This window comes from Myxocyprinus asiaticus, chromosome 3, assembly GCF_019703515.2.
Source record: "Myxocyprinus asiaticus isolate MX2 ecotype Aquarium Trade chromosome 3, UBuf_Myxa_2, whole genome shotgun sequence".
In the NCBI taxonomy this organism is placed as follows: Eukaryota; Metazoa; Chordata; class Actinopteri; order Cypriniformes; family Catostomidae; genus Myxocyprinus; species Myxocyprinus asiaticus.
The window spans coordinates 49193841-49219360 of record NC_059346.1 but is presented as its reverse complement, the minus strand read 5'-3'; the positions used below and the strand labels follow the sequence as shown (position 1 = coordinate 49219360).

Below are 25520 nucleotides of genomic sequence, written 5' to 3'. Positions count from 1 at the left end.
CAGGAGTGACGAGGCACCGTTGCGCAACAAATCAGGTGCGTTTCGTCCCACTGCCAGTGATGAATTTAAGTTCCATCACAACAATTATACTGCATACACTGAATATGTTGTTTTATTATATACTGTTTTTTTAGGGGCCATTTACACGACAAAATTTTCAACTAAAAACGGAAAACTTTTTATGCGTTTTGGCTGTTTGTTTACACGACAACAGTGTTTTGGGGCCTGAAAACGCAAACTTTTGAAAAGGGTTTCAAAGTGCAAGTTTTTAAAAATGATGCCGTTATCGTCTCCGTGTAAACACACGGAAACGCGAATTGGTGTAAACGATGACGTCATGGGCACGCGTATTACGTGTTCAGTCTATAGGCATGCGCGAGACATTCAGAACTACAATGGCGGACTACAGGACTGTTTTTTTTACAGGACTGTGTTTAATGAACAACAGTGACATAATAGACAAACAATAGCTATAACCAGACATACACAGGGGATATAGTACAATACAAACAACTATACATATTCTTACAAAAACAATTTCCTTCTTTTTTATACAAATTAGCTTAAATTATATTAATTATATTTTTCATTAGAAGAGATGTTTTTATAGCTTTCTTGTTTATTAAAGTAGTCATAGGCTCATATAACACTTTAAGGTCTATACAGAATAATTTGAAGCATGGTGTTATCTCTGTTACTTTTGCTTTATGTAAATGAAATTTCCCGAGTAGAGTTAATAGTTTTATGGTATGGTCAACTATGGAAGAACCAGTGTTACAGTCCAAGAACAAAACCATGTAATCTTCTATCACAATTATTTTATGAAGTACATCAAATATTAATAAAGATATCTGTGTTCAAAGATCCTTAGAATATTTACATGCACAAAATAAGTGTATAAGAGTTTCAGGCTCAATTTTACAAAAAGAACATAGTGGTGAAATATCTTCCTTAAATTTATTAAGAAAAACATTGCAAGGGTAGTATCTATGCAAAACTTTAAAATGTATTTCCTTAACTTTATTTGGTAATAAAAATGTATTAACTTCAGACCAAATGTTATCAAATGAAATTATGGGAAAATTTTGTTTCCATTTTACAAGTGCTTTCGGAGAACAGCTAACATCCCTCATGAGACATTTTCTAATGTAAGGATTATTACACCTACTATCCTGCATGTTCACGCCACCAATACACAAATTTGGAATCTGTCCAACTAAGGGATTGTACATTAAATTAGTTTTTACAAGATGAAGCAATTTAGTAGAAATGGCTTTCACAATAGGTTTGAAATCTTTAACTGATAAATTGCTCATAAGAATAAAGTTCACCATTACCAGACAGCAAGTCTGAGACAAAGATGATGCCCTTCTCAAGCCAGTCTTTCTTAAAAATAGATTTGTTCCTGGACAGTATGTGCTGATTGTTCCATAGTATACAAGTGTGTGGGGAGAAATTGTGTTTGAAGGCTATTTTCCAAGCATCCAATGCTTGCTTATGAAAACTGGCTAGCTTAATAGGGAGCTTATTACAATTAAAATCACAAGAAATCAGAAATTTTAGTCCACCACATTTTTCAAAAACCAAATTGGGGATATAAAACCATAAGGAATTACTCTGAGCCAAACAATGGTTTATACAATTAATTTTAAATATGTTGTTAATAGTACTAAAATCAAGAACATTTTTCTTTTTACATACTCTGTTTGTTCTTCCAGATAAACTTATATAAAACTCTGTCAATCCCAGGACTGAGGTAAAGAGAAAGTGCAGGATACACTAGTCTCGAAATGCCCTCTGCCTTTGACAGCAGTACACGTCCATGGAGAGTCAGATTCCTCTGTGACCAACAATTTAAGATATTTTTTGCTTTCTGAAATTTCCTAGTGAAGTTAGATTAAATTCTGTCATTTGGAGATTTACTAATTAAAATGCCAAGATATCTAACTGTTTGTTTCACCTTAATTTCACATATATTATCAACATCCAAATTACTAACTGTTATAATCTCACTTTTGTTCTGATTAATGAAGAGACCAAATGCATCAGAGAACAATTTTGAGCTATCTAATATAATTGGGACCTGCCATTTATCTTTTAAAAACAAGCAGGTATCATCTGCAAGCTGACTAATTAGGACTACAGGACTGTGTTTGTGCTGCTCAAGATTTTGAGTTTATTGACGCTTCTCCAGCAAAGTGTAGAATTGCTGCATCACTACTACGACCAGGGATCGCCATCTTCATTGTTTGTATTCACCGCTCTATAGAAGAATGCTTATTTGCGCAGGCGTGTAGAGTTTCTTTACAAAGTGACATCGCCATCTACTGGCCTGGCATGCATAATACCGCGTTTTTAGTCGTTTCCGCGGATCAGTGTGAACGTGGATCGTTTTGACAACGTTGTCATCTGTACGCGAAACTTTTCAAAAACGCAAAGTAAAAACTTTTCCGTTTTTAGTACATCGTTGTCGTGTAAACGTACCCTTAGAAAACACTGCTGTGCAAATCGTGTTTGCCACAATATACACCAAGGTGCAAATAGCATGTGCCACTATTTACAATAAGTGTAAATAGCATCTAAATTATCTTAATTTTGTCATTTAATTCTTTCTTATTTATTTGCACAGTCTTGAAATTTCATTAAAGATATTTATTAATCTGTGCATGTGATTAGTGTATTTGGTTAGTTTTAAAAATATACAGTTACAGTGGAATGCAAAAGTTTGGGCACCCCTGGTCATAATTTCTGTTGCTGTGAATAGTTAAGTGAGTAGAAGATGAACTGATCTCCAAAAGGCATAAAGTTAAAGATGAAACATTCTTTTCAACATTTTAAGCAATCTTAGTGTATTATTTTTATTCTGTAAAATTTTAGAGTGAAAAAAAAAAAGGAAAGGAGCACCATGCAAAAGTTTGGGCACCCCAAGAGATTTGAGCTCTCAGATAACTTTTACCAAGGTCTCAGACCTTGATTAGCTTGTTAGGGCTATGGCTTGTTCACAATCATCATTTGGAAAGGCCAGGTGATGTAAATTTCAAAGCTTTATACATACTCTGACTCCTCAAATCTTGTCCCAACAATCAGCAGCCATGGGCTCCTCTAAGCAGCTGCCTAGCACTCTGAAAATTACAATAATTGATGCCCACAAAGCAGGAGAATGCTATAAGAAGATAGCAAAGCGTTTTCAGGTAGCCGTTTCCTCAGTTCATAATGTAATTAAGAAATGGCAGTTAACAGGAATGGTGGAGGTCAAGTTGAGGTCTGGAAGACCAAGAAAACTTTCAGAGAGAACTCCTCGTTGGATTGCTAGAAAGGCAAATCAAAACGCCTGTTTGACTGCAAAAGACCTTAAGGAAGATTTAGCAGACTCTGGAGTAGTGGCGCACTGTTCTACTGGGCAGCAACACCTGCACAAATATGACCTTCATTTCAGCGTCAGAAGTTTGCAAATGAACATCTAAACAAGCCTGATGCATTTTAGAAACAAGTCCTGTGGACTGATGAAGTTAAAATCTAACATTTTGGCCACAATGAGCAAAGGTATGTTTGGAGAAAAAAGGGTGCAGAATTTCATGAAAAGAACATCACACCATCTGTAAAAAAGCTGAAGATGAAAAGAGGATTGCTTCTACAACAGGATAATGATCCTAAACACACCTCATAATCCACAATGGACGACCTCAAGAGGCGCAAGCTGAAGGTTTTGCCATGGCCCTCACAGTCCTCCGACCTAAACATAATCGAAAATCTGTGGATAGACCTCAAAAGAGCAGTGCGTGCAAGACGGGCCAAGAATCTCACAGAACTAGAAGACTTTTGCAAGGAAGAATGGGCGAAAATCCCCCAAACAAAAACTGAAAGACACTTAGCTGGCTACAAAAAGCTTTTACAAGCTGTGATACTTGCCAGAGGGTGTTACTAAGTACTGAAAATGCAGGGTGCTCAAACATTTGCTTCGGGCCCTTTTCCTTTTTTGTTATTTTGAAACTGTAAAAGATAAATATAAAAAGTAAAATTGCTTAAAATATTAAAGAAATGTCATCTTTAACTTTAAGCCTTTTGGAAATCAGGCCATATTTTGCTCGCTTAGCTATTCACAGCAACAGAAATTTTGATCAGGGGTGCCCAAACTTTTGCATGCCACTGTATATTCTTTCATTTTTGTACTTCTGAAGCAGTTATACTTGTGCTAATAAGCTACAGTTGATAGTTTTGCATTTTTAAGCTTTATACTTTTAAATAAATTTACTTGTTTATTGCACAATTTAAGCTTGCTTGATGTTGGGTGTGTTTGGTTAGGTGTACCTGTAGGTAGGTGGGCCCCATATTGAAAATCTGCTAAGGGCCCCAAAATGTTAGGCTGGCCCTGAATGAAAATGAATGCTGAATGAGGCCGTTATTCTGCCTAACATCTCCTTTTGCATTCCATGGAAGAAAGTCATACAGATTTGGAACAACATGAGGGTGAGTAAATGATGACTTAATTTTCATTTTAAGTGAACAATCTTTTAAATATCAAGTGAAGTCAGAGTAAAATGGTTTTCCTATTTACAAGTTAAAACAATGAGAAAGTTATAAGTTGTTGATGAAAAGTTGTTTTATGCATGAAAAAAAAATCTTATCAAAATCAAGATTAATATGAATGTAAACACATTTTTATGAATGTTTAAAAGTACAAATATTTCATCTAGCAGCATGCATGATAATTATATATTTTTAAATAAATATATAAAATATTTATATAGATATATATAATTTTTTTAAATATATTAATTATTTTCAGTTTATTATGTTAGAGCATGTCACAGCACAGGACATACTATTTCATGCCAACTACCCATATATATATTATTATTGTAATTCTAGTCTAATCTGAATAAACGTTTTGGAAAAACACCTTTAGGCAGGTTCCACGATGGAGTACGAAAGAAAGAAAGAAAGAAAGAAAGATAATACTGAAAGTGTGAGAGAGATGATGAAACCAAGCTGTGTGTCCATCTGCCCCCCACCCACAGGCATACACAGAGCCTCTCTCTGTTACAAATAGACTGTGATCCTGCCCACAAGCCACCTACTGGACAACAGAAACAGGACCGTTTGTACAAAAGTTTCTTTCAAGGCAAGTCAGTCCACTGGGTGCCATCTTTGGAATGCTCCTGGGCAGCCATTTTCTATGGATATAAGCAGCAAAAAATGTACAGCTCCTATATACTTGAATGAGGAAAGACTGAAATCTCAAAAAACGGTTGGTCAAGATTACAATCAAATCACATACTTCAAATCTGCAGTAAAATCTGACAAAAATAATGTCATAAATTGTGCTGCTTCAGCTCAAACACGCAATTTTTCAGTCTGGTCCTGCTAATGCGCATGCATGTTCTCGAGTTAACTAAGAGGCAACGTCTGTATCTGAAAGGTAGAAATTTTTCTACATCCATTCCAATTTCTTCCACTCATTTTAATACAAGTGCTCCGTTTCAGGGCTAAATAGTCTATGTTTATACTCTGTTATAATGACTGATAGGGAATTATACTGCAAGATTACATTTAATATAAGAAATATTGAATTTCCATAAAACAGAAAATTTAAGGGTTATCACTGCTGATTAATAAAAAAAAATACTAAAGCTGTCTGTGGATTCATAGCATGCTATTTTTTCCCATTCACAACCTCTTTTATTTGTAATGTGACACATTTCCGAGTGGATTGGATCATGAAAAAATGGCTATCCCACACCAGAATGGCGTCACACCTGAATGCAGGTTTGCTAAAACAATGCCTAAAAAGCTATTTGGCTATTGGTTAACTTTATCCAACAGCTCGCATGGCCTAAGTGACGTCAGCAAAAAAGGAAAATCAGATAAAAAATAACTGAAAAGCTATTTTATCTAAATGTTTTGGTAACACTTTACAATAGGGTTCCTGCATTAGATATCATGAACTAACAATGAACAATAATTTTTTTGCAGCATTTATGAATCTTTGTTAATGTTTTTAACAACATTGTTAGTTCATCTTAACTATTGTAGTTAACTAAAGTTAACAAATTAAACCTTATTGTAAAGTGTTACCAATGTTTTTTAATCAGGAATCTTTTTATTTTAATACATTTATGCAGAATATGAAAGGAATTTAAAGGTTTCAGAAAAGATCATAGACCTTTTTGTGAAGTGTCTCCAAGCAAAAATGCTAACCAAACATTGAGAGCCATGTTAACTAGGATATTTAATACAAAACTTATAAAAAACTTTTTTATAAAACGTAAAAAAATGTTGTGCATTTATTAACAAGAGAGTAGAGAGCAGACATGAAGGTCGAGAAATTGAGGTGGAACCCGATAGGCACATGACTCATGTGTCCTGAGCACTTGCACACTCACTGCGTCACGACTCCGACATTCAATGAAAAAATGACAATAAATCTGCACATCACATCTCAGAATGTTAATATGACAATGACCCAATGTTTCCTCACCTCCCTCAAAGTCTGTGAGAGAGGGAGAGACACTGGAGACGGCTCCGGGACACAGTCATAACTCTTATCTACAAAAACAAAACACAAAGCAGTCAAAAACCAACATTAGCCGGTACATGTCCTTCCCATGTTCAGTAGGAAGTACAGTATTCATAAACACTTTCACAACTCCCAGACATTAGTTACATCAGACCATTATTCAAAAATACCCTTTATTGTAATAACCCCACTTCCCTTTTCTAACAAAAAGTGCCAAGAAGTACCATTGCACTACCATTGCTTTTTGGGCATGGCACCATGTTGTTTAGGATATGTAAGATGGAACAAGCATGTTATTTTTTCACATACTTTGGAATACCATGTAAACACAATGGTATATGGTAATCACTCAGTGCCACGGTACAGTTGAAGTCAGAAGTTTGCATACACCTTAGCCAATTACATTTAAACAAGTCCTGATATTTAATCGTAGAAAACATTGCTTGTCTTAGGTCAGTTAGGATCACTACTTTATTTTAAGAATGTGAAATGTCAGAATAATTATAAGAGAGAATGATTTATTTCAGTTTTTATTTCTTTCATCACATTCCCAGTGTGTCAGTGTACATACAATATTTTAGTATTTGGTAGCACTGCCTTTAAATTGTTTAACTTTTTTTGGGTAGCCTTCCACAAGCTTCTCACAATAAGTTGCTGCAATTTTGTCCCATTCCTCCAGACAGAACTGGTGTAACTGAGTCAGGTTTGTAGGCCTCCTTGCTCGCACATGCTTTTTCAGTTCTGCCCACAAATTTTCTATCAGACTAAGGTCAGGGCTTTGTGACGGCAACTACAATACCTTGACTTTGTTGTCCTTAAGCCATTTTGCCACAAATATGGAGGTGTGCTTGGGGTCATTGTCCAATTGGAAGACCCATTTGCGACCAAGCTTTAACTTCATGGCTGATGTCTTGAGATGATGCTTCAATATATCCACATAATTTTCCTTCCTCATGATGCCATCTATTTTGTGAAGTGCACCAGTCCCTCCTGCAGCAAAGCACCCCCACAACATGATGCTACGACCCCCATGCTTTACGGTTGGGATGGTGTTCTTCGGCTTGCGACCTCACCCTTTTTCCTCCAAACATAACTATTGTCATTATGGCCAAACAGTTAAATTTTTGTTTCATCAGACTTTTTGGATAAATGTCCTCTGGTAAGATCTTTGTCCCCATGTGCACTTGCAAACTGTAGTCTGGCTTTTTTATGGTGGTTTTGGAGCAGTTGCTTCTTCCTTGCTGAGCAGCCATTCAGGTTATGTCGATATAGGACTCGTTTTACTGTGGATATAGATACTTGTCTACCTGTTTCCTTGAGCATTTCACAAGGTCCTTTGCTGTTGTTCTGGGATTGATTTGCACTTTTCGCACCAAACTACATTCATCTCTAGGAGACAGGATGTGTCTCCTTCCTGAGCGGTGTGATGGCTGCGTGGTCCCATAGTGTTTATACTTGTGTACTATTGTTTGTACAGATGAACTTGGTACCTTCAGGCGTTTGGAAGTTTCTCCCAAGGATGAACCAGACTTGTGGAGGTTGGATGATTTCTTTTGATTTTCCCATGATGTCAAGTAAAGAGGCACTGAGTTTGAAGGTAGGCCTTAAAATACATCCACAGGTACACCTCCAATTCAGTACACCTCCTATCAGAAGCAAATTGCCTAAAGGCTTGACATCACTTTCAGAAATTTTCCAAGCTTCTTAAAGGCACAGTTAACTTCTGACCCACTGAAATTGTGATATAGTCAATTAAAAGTGAAACAATCTGTCTGTAAACAATTGCTGGAAAAATTACTTGTCATGCACAACGTAGATGTCCTAAATGACTTGCCAAAACTATAGTTTGCTAATATTAAATCTGTGGAGAGTTAAAAAAATGAGTTTTAATGACTTCAACCTAAGTGTATGTAAACTTCTGACTTCAACTGTATATGGTAATCATTCAATACCAAGGTATATAAAGTAGAGGTAGACTGATATATTGGTTTTACCGATTAAACCATGGTATATGGTAATCGTTTAGTACCAAGGTATATAAATTAGAGGTAGACTGACATATTGGTTTTACCGATTAAACACCATGGTATATGGTAATCATTCAGTACCAAGGTATATTAAGTAGCGGTAGACCGATATATCAGTGTTATCGATTATACACCATGGTATATGCCTGGTAATCACTCAGTAACACAGTATATAAAGTAGAGGTAGACGACAGATCAGTTTGATTAATCAGCACTGATAGTTGCTTTTTGGAACTATCGTTATCGGCAAAAATCTATACCGATAGCGGTTGATTTTGATTTTGGTTGAAAAATAAACTACATCTGGGATTTTATTCATTTTGTACTAATGGCCTCTATGTCTGTGCCGACTAAGAACATTTTGAAACATTCTATTAATCGGGTACCGCCTGTTCCACCACCTTAGTTATCACTATCTGCAAAATCCATTACTGGTCGACCTTTAATATAAAGAACCATAGTATTAACATCTGATATCATCACTCTACCATGGCACTGATACTGGCCAGAGTACTTTTTGAGCTACAATGAGCTATATTGAGAGCAGATGAGTTACTAATAGGAGGATTCCTCATTTCTGCTGGGAGACTTTAAAGATATGGAGTGTCTCACGTTTGTCTTGTTGTGTACGTTGAAAGCCCAGTTGGGAATCTTTGTTCAGGCCTATGCCCCACAAATGGTCAGGTCTCTGGTATTAGATGCCAGCAGGGTGAAGCCATATCCACAAGCAGCTGAGGAAATCTACACAAAAATAACGAACATAATATACAATAAAGGTATATATACCAGTTGGTTACAAAATAATTTTAGTGGCTGTTGGAAGTCAGTTCCCCTCAAGTTCACACAGATGTAAAGTAAGCACAGGTGTAGTTCATCACAATTCCATTCATCACAATTCCTCTAAACAAGAGGATAAGTACATCAGTCTCTAGTTTGAGAAATAGATGCCTCACATGTCTTCAGCTGACAGCTTCATTGAATTCTACCTGCTCAACAGTTTCATGTACAACAGTAAGAGGGGTGCAGGACTTATTAGGGATGCACCGATACCACTTTTTTTCTTCCGATTCCGATATCAGAAATCTCAGTATCGGCCAATACCGATCCTGATCCGATACCGGTGTTGTTGTTTTTTGCATAATCAGTTTAGAATATCTTTACATTATTGTGTGGAACTAATTGGGAGTTCTCTTTAATATGTAAAGAAACACAAACCTCTAACTACACATTATTTCAATATAAATGTATTGCTTATTAAGAAAAACTTTATTGTTAACTAGTATACTGGATAATGTAACAGCAAAATTAACAGTAATTCCAGTTTTTTTTTTTTTTTGCAATGTTTTTTCAGCTTGTATCTGGACTTTAAAGGATTCAGATCTCTTTTTTGTTCAATTTAGTTGTAAGATATCAGCTCACTTTTCATTCACACAGTTATTTTTTTGGAACCCATTCAACTTAAATACTACTATAATTTGTAAACAAATGATAATAATAATAATAATAATAATTTATTATAATAATAATATATAGTAATATATCTCAATCGTGCACCTTTTGTCACGGATCCACCGGTCTCTCTCTCTCTCTCTCTCTCTTTCTTCCTCACTGCAGTCACAGCGCTCACTCTCCCCGCTTTCACACACGCTCTTGGTCTGTTCTCATAAATAGTATCTCTGAAACTCCAGACCCTTCTACTAAGTCAAACATACCGGTGTCTTCATTATTGCCTGCAAGTATCATGAGACTGTTGTGTGTTATCTGTTCATCGTGTCTGTACCCTGTCTGGATATTACTCACCTGCTGTTTGCCACTCTGCTCAACTGGATTTACTCGCAATGTTTACATCACTGTTTCATCTGTTCAATAAACCCTGCTACTGAGTTCATATCCTCACCTTTAACTTTTAAACCCTCACGCTTTTATTTTGACATTCTGAACTCTCCAGGAAGTCCTGTATGTGTCTGTTTGTAAGAAAGTTCACAGAAATTTAATTCGCTTCTTATTCAAATTCTGGTAAAAAAAAAAAAAAAGCACCTCCAGTGCCGTTCTAAATGCATATTATAAGTGAACCGAACTATTGAGCATCTACATCTGAGATGTTGTTTGTGAGTAGCGCTCAAATATTGCGCACCACCTGAAGGCTAAAAATAAAACAGAAATACAAAAAGAAAAGGTTAGAGTGGACAAAGAAACACAGACATTGGACAACAGATAATTGGAAAAGAGTGTTATGGATCTTAACCCCATTGAGCTTTTGTGGGATCAGCTAGACTGTAAGGTGCGTGAGAAGTGCCCGACAAGACAGCCACATCTATGGCAAGTGCTACAGGAAGTGTGGGGTGAAATGTCACCTGAGTATCTGGACAAACTGACAGCTATAATGCCAAGGATCTGCAAAGCGGTCATTGCTGCACGTGGAGGATTTTTTGATGAGAACTCTTTGAAGTAGTTTAAGAAGTTCTGAACATTTTTTTCAAATTGTAATAGTAATTTTTCCACGTTATTAATGTCCTAACTATACATTGTGATCAGTTGAATGCCACTTTGGTGAATAAAAGCACCAATTTCTTTCCATAAGAGCTAAATCTATATATATATTATTTATGTTCTCATTTATATTGATATTTCTTCAGCCAAGTATTAACAAAATCTAAAATTTCAAGCTGGGCAAGTTTCAGAAATTTGGTTGATTTGACACGGAATAACCCATTAACTATGAACATGTTCCACTAACGTTTAAAACCCTGAAAGTGTCCCAATACTTTTTGTCTTATTTTTGAGCAGTATGTCTATTGCTTTATCATTTAAAACCAAACAAACTGCTTTTTATAAAATGTTGTGCTTGATAAGAGTGTTTATGCTGTATTTCTTTAAAATAAGTGCCACTTGGTTTGATATGTTGGTGGTATACTAAATGTAATGGCATTGTTACATTTTGAAGTGACCAAGTGTCCAAATACTTGTTGGGGCCACTGTATATATGCAATACATTGTTAAAGACAGTATAATAATGTATTCTACGCAGTGCAGCTTAAACAGACATTAGGACATTACCTTCTGTTCAGTATCCAGGTGTGAGCTGGTACTTCCTGGGCTTTTTCCTGCCACTGTCAGGCACTACAAAACTAGGGATTCCTAAAGCACCTGTGTAGCTGAAGCCACATACAAACACTTTCTCTTTGGGCTTCCTGTGTTGACCGACATACTGGAACACGGGTCTGTCATCTTGCTGCTTATTCCTCCTTGGGGTGCTAGTGGGGCGTGGCATATGCACGGAGACCTATATGCCAGCCATGTCTGCCACAGCAGCGAATGTTGATTAATGTCATAATAGTCACCTGCATGGGACAGAATATAAAAGACACAATAAATACTGACATAGTAAATATGAATTCTAATTAGAGAAATGGGGTTTCTGCAGGTTTCATGGAGCTTGTAGCATGAAGCATATTTAACATGAACAAAACATACTAAAATGTACTGTGGTATTACCATGTTTTTTGGACAAGCACAATGGTAATTCCACTTTGTAGTATTCTATGAAGTATCTTGGACTACCATGTAAATATCATGGTTTTTGAATATGGTAATCATTTAGAACCATTGCATAACTGTCTGATACCATGGTACCTGAACAGTACTGTTTTGTAAGGGAACACAGTAGTTATGTTACCAATTTTTTGTGGTGCAGTCTATTTTGGACAGAGGTTATTTTAAAGCAGCTACTCACAGTTTAATAATCAAAGAATCCTCTAAAATATATGTCGCTTTATATACTTCTCTTCACATAACCTGACTCAAAATAAACGGCAATATAATGTGAAATATGTCCACTCTGTGTTTTTTTGTTGTTCAGACATGTTTTCTATGGAGGCAGCCATGACAGCTCACCCGAATGAACTCTTGACTTATGACGTGCATACAAATTGTATAATGACTAAAACAATCGGTAGGTGGCGCGCATGTGTTGTGTTTCTGTTTAGGTTCGACTACACCATATTTAGTCATCAAATGCATTTGATTAGCAATTAAATGTTTCTTTATTTTTCAATCCTTATACTAACGTCAAATAAACAGCATTAAAAGATTAAACATGCAAAGAGATGACAGTGCCACGATTTCGTTACCCCAGTGGATATTCTTATTTTTGAAAGTCATTCTTAAAAAAAACATTTGTGTTACATATGAAATACTATCTAAAATTAAAAAGCCATCTTTCACAAAATACACATTTAAAAACATATTATAGACTATTTTTTAAACTTATAACAAGCAAACCAGAAAACCACTCTCTACTTTTGGCTTTAACTTGAGTAGCTTTAAAAGTATTAATGTAATAATATTTTAATATTTTTTAATAATATTGTTAGTTATATATATATATATATATATATATATATATATATATATATATATATATATATATATATATGATGTAGAGATTGTGTTAATTTGTATAATAAATTACCAGGAAAGTAGAGATGATAAAATAATTTATAATTATGCATGTTTTTTCTAATGCCTGATAGAAAAGTATCAACATTTGTAGAGCAATACTTCAGGCAGAACATTCCACCAGTCACAAACTTCAGAAAATTGTGCATCATGCATTAGAATGAAAACACAACTATTTCTGGACTTAAAAGAAACAATGTTCCACACTGATTTAGTCCTTGTATCTCAAAAGGAGGACAATGTGGCCCCCCATGTGCTACTTAAAGAAATCGTTTTCTCAAAAATAAAAATTCTCTCATCATTTACTCCCCCTCATGCCATCCCAGATGTGTATGACTTTCTTTGGTCTGCTGAACACAAATGAAGATTTTTAGAAGAATATTTCAGCTCTGTATATCCATACAATGCAAGTGAATGGATGCCAAAATTTTGATGCCCCAAAAAGCACATAGAGGCAGCCTAAAAGTAATCCATATGACTCCAGTGGTTAAATCCATGACTTCAGAAGTGATATGATCGGTGTGGGTGAGACAAAGATCAATATATAAGTCCATTTTTGCTAGAAATTCTCCTCCCTGCCCAGTAGATGGCAATATGCATGAAGAATGTGAATCACCAAAAACAAAAGAAGAAGAAAGTGAAAGTTAAAGTGGAGATTGACTGAGCAGGGAGGAGAATTTTTAGTATAAATTGACTGAAATATTGATCTGTTTCTCACCCAACCTTTCATATCTCTTCTGAAGACATGGATTTAACCACTGGAGTCACATGGATTAGGCTATGTGATTTTTGGAGCTTCAAAATTTTGGCACCCATTCACTTGCATTGTATGGACTAAAAGAGCTGAGATATTCTTCTAAAAATCTTAATTTGTGTTCTGCTGAAGAAAGTCATACACATCCGGGATGGCATAAGGGTGACTAAATGATGAGAGAATTTTCATTTTTGTGTGAATATTCCTTTAAAGCCCAATGTAGCCCCTGTACCAAACAACTGCTCTACCCCCTCTATTGTGTGGGACATGACGTGCCAATTGACCCTGCTTTTTTAGTGTTTTTTTTTTTTTTTTTTTTTGCATTCCTTGCATTTTTTTTAACATGTTTTATGCGCAACAATAACTCTCTCAGTCGGCATTAAAGGAAAATTTAGACCCTACACATAAACTGATTTTAATGTAATTTGTTTCATACATTATGATATTGAAAATAACTTTATCTTTTAATTTCTGTAATCATGTCGCCCTTTTATTTTATTTTTTTAATCAGATTCATGTAGTGTTCACAGTATCATAGATAAGTGATGTATTTTAAAAGTTGTCAATCACAAACACCTATAAAATACCTATATTTTTATTCTTTCTGGAAAACAGCCATAAAAGGGAATGTAAATTACAGTATGTGTGCCTCATTTTTATATCGCAGCATACAGTTTTTATTATAAAGGGGCATAGCATTCGCAACTCAATACTCACTACTCATGAGTACTTTTAAATTAGCTACTCTTTTACTCTTACTTTGAGTAGTTTTTAGGACAGGTACTTTTACTCTACTCAAACTACATTTTTTAAGAAGTAACAGTACTTTTACTTGAGTATTATTATTTTTCAGTACTCTTTCCACCCCTGCTAATAACTGCCCCAACCTTACATTACATTATGAAGTATACACTTGTCCTGATACCATGACTTTCAAAATATAGTTGACCCTCACTTGATGTATTCCAGTCTGGTTTTATTGTCTTGACTTGTTTACCCAAACATCTATGACCAAAAAATGATGAATTTGGATGAAACTTCTAGAGAAAACAAGCATTTGTTCAATAGAACTTCTGACTGAAAACCATATAGTTAATAAAATATTACCCTTGTGACAACTTTCCCTTGTGACAACTAGGCCTGATCTCCCTTATACTGTAAATAACTTTAAAAAAAAAAAAAAACATTAATAAAGTAAATAGCTGGTTGAGACATTTATACATGTTTTATATTCCAACACATAGCTTATAATAGGTTCTGGGCAAATCAGGGATGTACCGAGCATTTGTATGTACAAATGTCTGAATGCCAGTTACATACACAACAAATTCATGTCAAGTTTTAGCACATGCTTTTGAATGAAGTTCAGTTGCCTTCATGTATGCTGACTCTCTTGCATGTGTTCTCAGTGCAGCGCTCCAGAATGAGCTGAGGACTGGGCCGGGGAGGAATGACTGGAGTATTTTGGTCCAGATCTTCTGCTTTGGATGAGTCTGATTTTGCAATTTTCTCTATACAAACAGAAATATAACACATTTGTAAAAATAAATAAAAATGTTCAATTTGACAGGTCTGTAAAACTTTGCTTATATCTGTGCTAATATGTAAATGTTTTGTCTGCTAGAGAAAAATACAGTTATACACATACAGTTATACCACAACTTAATTTCAAGTTTTAATTGAAAGTTTCACAGGCCACAAGAAAGTTACATTATATAACCAGCTACTATGGAGGGATTTAAATGGACAAAATCAAATAAACAAATGTATTAATGTATACATTATCAGATAATTAAATATTCAAAAAAATATAGCAGTAAATAACAAAAATAAACAAATAAAAATAAATTATTTATTTATGCTTTTAATTGTATTATGTTTAGGGCTGTCAATTTAATGTGTTAATTTAGTGTGATTAATTATATAAAAAATAACGTGTTAAAAAAATGAACGCAATTAATCATGTCCCTGGACCGTACTAAGGAATATTTCTACCACTGGAGCAATTCAAGCTTGAAGTACCACCTGTTTTCTCCAGGGGGTAGTAAGCAAAACTACAGCTGTATAGGCAACGCACAGCTTATACAGAGAACAAATGACACTTATTGACAGCAGACAACACAAGATGAGGACGGACGCATATATATATATATATATATACAGTATATTTGTAACAATGTTCATAAAAGGAGAATGCAGGAGCCAGGTGATCAGTCCACGTATCTTGTTTATTTTTAATGGCAAAACAAAAATAGCTCTCTAGCAGCAATTTAAATCTGGCTTTTCAGCCACACACTAACTCGGCTTTTCAGCGTAACACTCTCAGATGCACAGACACACACACACACAAGTAAAACTGGCGTAACTCAAAAGGGAGAGAGAAATTGGGAGAATGTAATAACAGCCCACCACAAAGTGCGTAAAAGCCTGTTGGCACCGCTCCGCCCACTGGACCGGGTCTGGGGCTCACTTTCTAGTGAGATCAATAAGTGGGCTGGTGATGTCTGAATAATTAGGCACAAACCTTCGATAATAGCCAGCCAGCCCCAGGAACTGTCTCACCTCCTTTTTGGTCTTGGGTCTCGGGCAGGCCGCAATCGCCATGGTCTTATCAATTTGGGGTCGCATCTGCCCATGACCCAAGTAGAACTCCAGATACCGTACCTCCACCTGTCCAATTGCACACTTCTTAGGGTTTGCTGTGAGTCCCGCTCATCACAGCGATCACAGAACAGTCACCAGATGCTGCACGTGCCGCTGCCAATCATTACTGAAAATAATGATGTCATCCAAATAGGCAGCAGCATACACAGCATGCGGGCTGAGGACCCTGTCCATAAGACGCTGAAATGTAGCCGGGGCCCCAAACAAACCGAACGGAAGGGTCACAAATTGGTGTAACCCAAACGGTGTGGAGAAGGCCATTTTTTCAAGGGACATCAGCCTTAAGGGGATCTGCCAATATCCCTTTGTCAAATCCAGTGTCGAATAAAAGTGAGCCATGCCCAACCAGTCGAGCAGTTCGTCAATACGAGGCATTAGATACGCATAAAATTGACACATTGACGCATTGACTTTCCTATAATCCACACAGAACCGGACCGAGCCATTGCTCTTAGGTACCAGAACCACCGGGCTGGCCCAATCACTGAAGGATTCTTCTATTACTCCCATATTAAGCATGGCCTTTAATTCTTCACTTAATACCTGTTTTTTGTTCTCAGGTAAGCGGTAGGAACGACTACGTACCACTACCCCTGGAGTTGTCTCGATGTGGTGTTCTATGAGATCAGTGCGGCCAGGGAGGGGCGAGAACATGTCAGAGAATTCCTTTTGCAACCTGGCAATCTCCATACGTTGGGATGGCGAGAGGTGGTCCCCACAAGTGACCAGGGTGAACTGATTGGCTTTTAGATTCACCTCTAGTCTGAGCTCCTCCCTCTCCGAAACTACCGTCATCAATGTCACGGGGACCGCCTCTCTCCATGGTTTAAGGTGGTTGAGGAGGTAAATCTGATGTGCCCTGCCCCTATCCGTACGCACCACCTCATAGTCGACTTCCCTGACTTGCCGTGTGACCTCAAAGGCCCCTTGCCATTTAGAGTAATTTTGAGCTCGATGTGGGTAGCAATACAAGGACTTTATCTCCCGGTGCAAATTCCCGTAGCCGAGCTCCCCTGTTGTACAGCCGGGACTGACGTTCTTGCACCTTTAGCAAATTCTCCTGTGATAGTCACACCAGTGTGTGGAGTTTTGCTCTCAGATCAAAAACTTATTGAATTTCACTTTTGCTATGTGAAGGTCCCCCCTCCAAATTTTCCATAATGACGTCTAACACGCCATGGGGCTTACGCCCATACAACAATTAAAACGGGGAAAATCCTGTGGAGGCTTGCGGGACCTATCATACTGCAAATAACAGGGGTTCGAGCCACTTATCCCAATTCCGAGCATCTTCGTGCACAAACATACGAATCATATTATTCAGGGTCTGATTAAACCGTTCGACCAAGCCGTCCGTTTGTGAGTGGTAGACGCTTGTCCGAATCGATTTAACCCCCAGTGATTCGTACAGTTTGCATAGTGTACGGGACATAAAAGTGGTGCCTTGATCAGTGAGGATTTTTTTCAGAATTCCCAATCGGGAGATCATTTTGAAGAGTGCCACCGCAACACTACGTGCTGAGATGCTGCGCAGAGGCACTGCTTCGGGATATCGCGTTGCGTAATCCACCAGTGCCAACACAAAGCGAAGTCCCCATGCTGTTCGTTCTAATGGCCCGACGAGGTCCATACCAATTCTTTCTAAGGGAACCTCGATCACAGGTAACGGGCGCAATGGCGCTTTTGGGGTGGCCGGCGGATTCACCAGCTGACATTCGCGGCATGTCGCACACCACCTGCGAACATCCCTGCGAATGCCCGGCCAATAGAAGTGGGCCATGAGACGACTTAGTGTTTTTCCCTGCCCCAAGTGTCCTGCCATTGGATTATTATGAGCCGCCTGGAATAACATTTCCCGGCAGCTCTTCTGTACTAACAACTGGGTTGTATTTTCCTTTGTTTGAGTGTCCTGCGTACACTCGATACAACCGATCATTTATCACTGAAAAGTACTGATATGTGAGTGCGATGTCTGTCAGGAGTCATTGACCATCAATTACCTTCACTTGGTCAAAAACTTGCTTAAGGGTTTCATCTCGTATCTGTTCCAGAGGGAAATCCCCTACAGGGAATCCTCTAAGGGCGGGCGAAGTCGGGACCAAAATCAGTGGACGGGCAAGGCAGGAAATAACCACAGCCTCAACATTATGCTTTTGACACCGATAATGAATAAAGACAGTCACTAAAGGGTATTCATGAATATCCCCATGCACACACCTCAACTTCACCCTGTGTTTTGCACCCAAAGCCCTGTCTTGAACCAGGCCTTGATGGATAGTAGTTTGGCTACAACCTGAATCCACCAAGGCCTGGTATGTACCCCCCTCAATACTCACAGGTATGCAGTACATCTCAGCTCGATCGGGGGCAGCCTGTGGCACGTCAGGGACCCGGACCAATGCCCCCACCACCATCACCAGGCACTGGTCCTGGAAATGCCCAGGTTCCCCGCAGCACCAACAAACCAGCCCAGGCTTTACACCCTCACCTGCGGTGGCAGACCTGTCATCCTGGGGGTGAGAGTGGGAGAAACCGGCGAGTTGTGAAGTCCCCGAAGCCGGGGAGCCGGTTTAGGATGGAAAACGCCCCGTTTCCGGGGAGGGGGAACAGAACGAGGGAAAGGGGCAGAGAGAGAGAGAGAGAGAGAGAAAGAGAGATGACGATACAGGCACGACCGGCCCCTGGATAGACCGCCACGTGGTCCTCAGCCAACTGGACTGCCTCCTCCACCGATGCTGGGCGATGGCACTGGACCCATTCTGCAGTTTTTCTTGGCAGGCCTGCAGTGAATTTCTCCAGCACCTTCAGATTAGTCACCGCCTCGGCGTCGGGCTCGCTGCTGGCAAGCACCCACACACAAACAAAAACAGCTTTCCAGCAGCAACTTAAATCGGGCTTTTCAGCCACCCACACACTAACTCTGCTTTTCAGCGTAACACTCTCAGATGCACAGACACACACACATACACACACACGTAGAACAGGCATGTCAGTCTCTCTCTCTCTCTTCTCCAGCATCTGGCTTTCTTTTAAACTCTCCTGCACCCTCACAAACAGGTGTTAGACTCATCATAAACAGGTGACAATCCTTATGGTTCTCATCTCCCAATCTCACTCTCCATTCACAAACACTAATGCTCGACCACATCCCCGCCACCACAAAATTATTTGTAATTATTTAAATATAACTATAATTATTTCATCATTTTATATTTAATAATTGTTATTTGAGGGGCTTTCTCAGCAAATATTTATATATGTGATTAATTGCGATTAATTTTTATTAATTAATCGGCATACCATGTAATTAATTCGATTTTAAAAAATTATCGATTGACAGCCCTAATTATTTGTTTTGATTTATTTATTTGGTCCCTCCATAAGCTAGAAGAATTTAGGGTTAAGAATTTAGAGTTAGGGTTATGTCTCTATGGAGAATACACACCTCTGTTTGTCTTCCTCTTTTGCAGTGGAGATCTTGTCACGTTCTTGGACTGTGAATTTAGTCTTCCTCGCTGCTGTAAGAACTGTCGACTCTGCTTACGATAGGTGTCCTGACTGATTTGGTGACGTCCCTTAGTATAGATGCTCTGGGCGTTGCGTATGGTAGATCTATGGGCCAAGATGGAAAAAATAATTGAGATAACCAAAGTGTTCAGTTACTGTTATTTTAGGTTATAGCAGACATATTTACCTACATCATATAATGAGACCTATATACAGTTACTCTACCTTCTTGGTGGTGGGGTTGATCTTCTGACCACGTCCTTCTCAGCATCCACCTCTTTCTTCTCTCCTGTCCTGCATAGGAACATGGATGGGTAGTAGCCTGTATCTTCTCCTTTCCTGTTAGAGACAAACAAAAGTTGACATTTGGGAATCTGATCTGATTATGAATCATCCAATGGCTCATCTGATGACTAAAAATTTTTCTATTATAGTTTAAAGAGTATGACTCATACCTGACCACCCACCAGCCATCCAGAAGTTTATGGATGACCTCAATAGTCTCTCCTGCCTCAAGAGTCAACTCATCTTCTTCTACACCTGTATATCCTTTTATGGTTTTGTAGAGCTCTCCTGTTGTGGATAAATATCAACATGATCAACACATCCATATATCATAATTAATGACTATTCTTTCATCTGACAAAGTTTATTCTGGTCTCAGACTACCGGCAGTTAGTCTCAGCCTTAGACCACAGTCCGTTCAGTGACTGTCTGATGCATGTTGCACACGAAACTGGAAAATTTTTTCGATCCGGCAATCTCTAATCTGATTGGCTGACTGTTCGCTACTTAAAGGGATAGTTCACCCAATTTTCTCATTTCTCACACTCATACCATCCCAGATGTATATGACTTTCTTCTACTGATCAAAAATGAATATTTATGTGCTTTTGGAGCTTCAAACTTTTGGTTTGTTTGTGTTCAGCAGAAGAAAGAAAGTCATACACATATGGAATGGCATGAGGGTGAGTAAATGAGACAGTTTTCATTTTTGGGTGAACTATCCCTTTAAGGTCATACAGGTTTTTTTTTCATCATTTCCCTAGGCAACAAAGTTGTGTCTACAAGGTACCGGGTTGAAACAATGAGCACATCTGAGTAAGAAATAATATGTTTGCCAGGTTAGTGAGTTCAGATCTTTGAAACACATGCACAGTTTTGTTTTAAGCACTTAGAAGAAAGTAAATTAGATATCCTTTACACATTTTCAACTATTTTTCCAAAGTATTCAAATATTTTCAATTATATTTCTGACGGTTGCCGTGCAACAGTTTGCAAAGACTTAATTTTTCCATGCCAACCTATTACTGTGGGAAAATCTATTTCAGTTAAACCTGCCCCTAAATGGCATGTTAAAACAAAACAAATTGTGGCTGGTAAGTAAGTGGGCGGTTCTTGGCCAAAACAGGCTATACTGGGGACCAGACCTTTTGCTGTTTAGTCAAAGGTCTAGCTACACAAAACTTAGCATGGGAAGTATAGGCATATACACTGACCTGTGTAATTAGGCTCTGGTTCCTCTGATTCATCTGCTCCATCCAGCGGTTCTAAGTATGAAGCTGGAACCCAGCCTCTCTTAGACTCACACTGACAAAACCACCAGCCTGCAAGCAACAGATCAAATCACACATCAGTCCTTTACATATACTAGTCTGGTCTCTAACTATATCCACTACCAGTCAACTCATTTGGAAATGCTCATCTGTTGCACCAAGAATAGATACATCTCTCATCCAGCTCACCATTTGGGCTTTTCTCCACTATGTCCACCATATCTCCTGCCCTCAGAGTGAGTTCATACTTTGAGCTCTTGCTGTAGTCTGCGATCGCTCTGTAGCTCTCAAGCATGATAGGTCCTGTGATTTCTGTACAAAGAACAACAACTTTAAAACACCTGTTTGGCAATGGCACTATATAGAAGATGCAGATCAGAAAGAGATCTTACCTGATGAGGTGTTGCTCCATGATCTATTGGTGCACATAATGAATGTCTCATTTCTTTTGTATCTGCAGAAAGAATATTTGTTTGATGTAAATGCTGTATTCTTATAAGGATGTGCAATACAAGTTAAGCTCAATAGACAGCATTTGTAATATAATGCTGATTACCACAGAAAATATTTAGACTTGTTTATTTAAAACATGCGGTTCCAGTGAGGCACTCACAATGGAAGTAAATGGGGCCAGTCCATAAACATTAAAGTACACACTATTTTAAAAGTATAGCCACAAGATGTAAACATTATATGTTTAAACGAGACTAACATGTAAAATCTCGGCTCTACTGGATTTTAGTGTGGTGGAATCATGTATAGGTTTAGGCCAGGGTCAGAAATTAACTTTACCATTAAGGGGCAAAATTTGCCCCCTACATTTGATTCTCAGGTAAATTTTTTTATTTTATGAGGGCAATTTTTATCTGTCTATTTAAAAGTATACCGTTTCATCCTTTCAGGTTAAAGACTTAAATGCATAACTAGGCCTAGAATCGATTGTAATATGTTTTTGTTTTGTTTTTTGTTTATAAACGAGGCATGGTCAAAATTATTTTTGTGGTAAACAATACTATACCACAAATGCTTTCGATTGAGCTTAACTTGTATTGAACCCGGAATTGTCCTTTAAAGTTAAAAGCTCAACTGTGGTTCAAAACATTTTGCAACTGCTACAGTTTTTTTATTTACAAATTTTGGCATTTATGCTACTTTTATAGTAGGCTATATTTGCCATATATTTGCACAGAGGATAGAAAGAGGGATCCAAATATGTGTAAAACTTGCATAGCCCATAGAAGCACTAATACTATGGTGTGTCAGAGCATGTGGGCTAACCACTAAGCCACAGCCCCAGTTGCAGTTTTGAGCAAACAGACTCACGGGTGTGGGGCTGGTGGAGATTCATCTTCGACACGCATTTTGAAGAAGTCAAGAACAAGATGACAGCCTGAGATCTTTGGAGGCAGGTTGAGCAGAGCACGACAGTATTCAGCAAGAGTCACCTGCCTTGTCTCTGTTGTTTTCTGATTGTCCAGCCATTTTGGAGCTGAGGAAGATAAAGATTTAATTTCGGCTGTTCAGATAAAAGGTTTTGACTGATATTTTGTTGTTATACAGTATGAAGGTGATTCTATGGTATGGTCATGTTTTGTGCTGCACAGCAATTACAAAACTAGTTTCACTTTATGGATACAAAATGTTTCTGTCTAGTATGCAATTGCCTGTAACAATAGAAAGTTCAAATAAAGTACAGCTAGTATGCAGCATCCACCACAATATCCTCCATAAAAAAGTACAGCTTGCGTGCAGCATCTGCCCCAATATTCCCCATAAATATTCTTTTGCAGAACTGAAACTCAAACTTATAAAATCTATAACAAGGCGGCCATGCAAAGCAGAATGTATGCCATGCAGCAAATGCAAAAGATTTTTACATTAGAACACTTCTGGTCAATGGGTTTCATTTATTAGAAATGACATTTCATGAAGTTGAATAAATAGGTACATTTGATATGCTTGACATAAAGCAGGTGCTTCCTCTTCTAAAAGGAACACTGAGAACCAACACCTGTTTCTGTATAGTGTGCTCAAATAGGCTGTAATGTGAAACAACCATGCTGCGATGACACATTTATTTCTTGCCAGTATTGATAACAAGTCTGTTGCCGTTGTTATTAACTCAGTTAATCGTTTATAACATGAAGTTGTGGTCCTTGTGAGAGTTCTTGTTCTGTTGGTCAAAATGTTCTAAAGACAAAATTCTACACATTTAGAATGCGTTTTTTCTCAAACAAGTCTTTACCGGGTAATGAAGGAATGATTCTGTCCTTTTCATCAATGTCTCCTGCCTCAATAGGGAACATTTCCTTCAACACTTTCTATAAATGAAATAATAGATATAACTTTAAGTTAATAATCCTAAATATATCATTTTTGCATTCCTTGTCATTTAATACACATTTGTTGCAGACTTGTGGCTATACTGTATATAAAGCTATACAGAAAATAATTTGTGATTAAAAATGCATAAAATGCTTGCAGCAACGAAAAATTAAATCAGTTTGGAAAAGGGAACAACACTTATTTAACGCTATTTTACTTTCAGTAATAGAAAATAATAACAATGGACTTACATGAAAAGTGTAGATTTCTGGATACCGTCTGTAAATCAGCTTTTCAGACTGATCACTCCATTTAACCAAGAGCATGTACACCTTTCAAAAGAATTTCAGAAGTAATGTTATATAATAAGTAGGCTAATTGATATTTTAATCAATATAATGTGCCTATAGCTAAACTATAAGCTATACTGGACTGTTTAAAAGTTTTTTGTTAATATATATTGCATATGTATGTACATATATTTTAAATTGCAATTTAAAGGCATTATTATGTGAGTAGCCAACTTACATAATGCTGGCTGGGAAAGAACCTTTTCTCAAAGCCCAACAGTTCCACATGTAACACGTATGTTTCAGCCATCCTGCAAAACTACAAAAAGAGACTTGCCCGATAGCTGAAGGAATCTAGGAGAGTTGTTCAGATCACCTGTGGTTTATAGAGTTTACTGTGACAGTGGGAGGGGCTTCCTCGCCAGCCTCTTCCTATTTCACTACTGCCACCAACACTGGAGGAAATACAGATAAGAAATTCCAGAGTTACGTGTATATGATGTTATTTATGTGTGGTCATTAAATATTTAAAGGGTTCATTTAAAGTTTTTTTTTTTTCTTTTTCTAATTATATACAGGTGCATCTCAATAAATTAGAATGTCGTGGAAAAGTTCATTTATTTCAGTAATTCAACTCAAATTGTGAAACTCGTGTATTAAATAAATTCAATGCACACAGACTGAAGTAGTTTAAGTCTTTGGTTCTTTTAATTGTGATGATTTTGGCTCACATTTAACAAAAACCCACCAATTCACTATCTCAAAAAATTAGAATATGGTGACATGCCAATCAGCTAATCAACTCAAAACACCTGCAAAGGTTTCCTGAGCCTTCAAAATGGTCTCTCAGTTTGGTTCACTAGGCTACACAATCATGGGGAAGTCTGCTGATCTGACAGTTGTCCAGAAGACAATCATTGACACCCTTCACAAGGAGGGTAAGCCACAAACATTCATTGCCAAAGAAGCTGGCTGTTCACAGAGTGCTGTATCCAAGCATGTTAACAGAAAGTTGAGTGGAAGGAAAAAGTGTGGAAGAAAAAGATGCACAACCAACCGAGAGAACCGCAGCCTTATGAGGATTGTCAAGCAAAATCGATTCAAGAATTTGGGTGAACTTCACAAGGAATGGACTGAGGCTGGGGTCAAGGCATCAAGAGCCATCACACACAGACGTGTCAAGGAATTTGGCTACAGTTGTCGTATTCCTCTTGTTAAGCCACTCCTGAACCACAGACAACGTCAGAGGCGTCTTACCTGGGCTAAGGAGAAGAAGAACTGGACTGTTGCCCAGTGGAAAAGTCCTCTTTTCAGATGAGAGCAAGTTTTGTATTTCATTTGGAAATCAAGGTCCTAGAGTCTGGAGGAAGGGTGGAGAAGCTCATAGTCCAAGTTGCTTGAAGTCCAGTGTTAAGTTTCCAC

General features: G+C 37.7%; 1 protein-coding gene across 3 annotated transcripts; it reads right to left on the bottom strand.

Annotated features, from left to right (window-relative positions):
* Nucleotides 1-4974: 4974 nt before the first annotated feature.
* LOC127421382 (neutrophil cytosolic factor 1-like) lies at nt 4975-24491 on the bottom strand. Of its 3 annotated transcripts, XR_007893984.1 has the most exons (15): nt 24337-24491; nt 24060-24140; nt 23729-23804; nt 22807-22972; nt 21876-21937; nt 21673-21795; nt 21427-21534; nt 20383-20500; nt 20153-20266; nt 19866-20032; nt 15130-15267; nt 11602-11885; nt 9157-9285; nt 6479-6546; nt 5021-5077 (listed from the first exon to the last, which is right to left on the bottom strand). XR_007893984.1 is itself a non-coding variant. In XM_051664416.1 (12 exons), exons 1-12 carry the CDS (start codon nt 24406-24408, stop codon nt 11683-11685), a joined length of 1428 nt encoding a protein of 475 aa, XP_051520376.1. In that variant the 5' UTR covers nt 24409-24491; the 3' UTR covers nt 10099-11682. The 3 variants fall into 3 exon arrangements, 1 of the variants encoding a protein (XP_051520376.1); XR_007893983.1 differs by having other exon boundaries at nt 4975-6546; XM_051664416.1 differs by lacking the exons at nt 5021-5077; nt 6479-6546; nt 9157-9285 and having other exon boundaries at nt 10099-11885.
* Nucleotides 24492-25520: the final 1029 nt, after the last annotated feature.

Bases quoted from the DNA above. Each gene is read 5' to 3' on its own strand.
- LOC127421382 (XM_051664416.1), bottom strand. From the start codon at position 24,408: ATGGCTGAAACATACGTGTTACATGTGGAACTGTTGGGCTTTGAGAAA. The intron at 22,973-23,728 runs GTAAAGACTTGT...TATCTTCCTCAG, and splicing joins AATCATTCCTTCATTACCCG to CTCCAAAATGGCTGGACAAT. The intron at 15,268-19,865 runs GTGTGTATTCTC...CTGTTTGTATAG, and splicing joins AAAGAGGAAGACAAACAGAG to AGAAAATTGCAAAATCAGAC.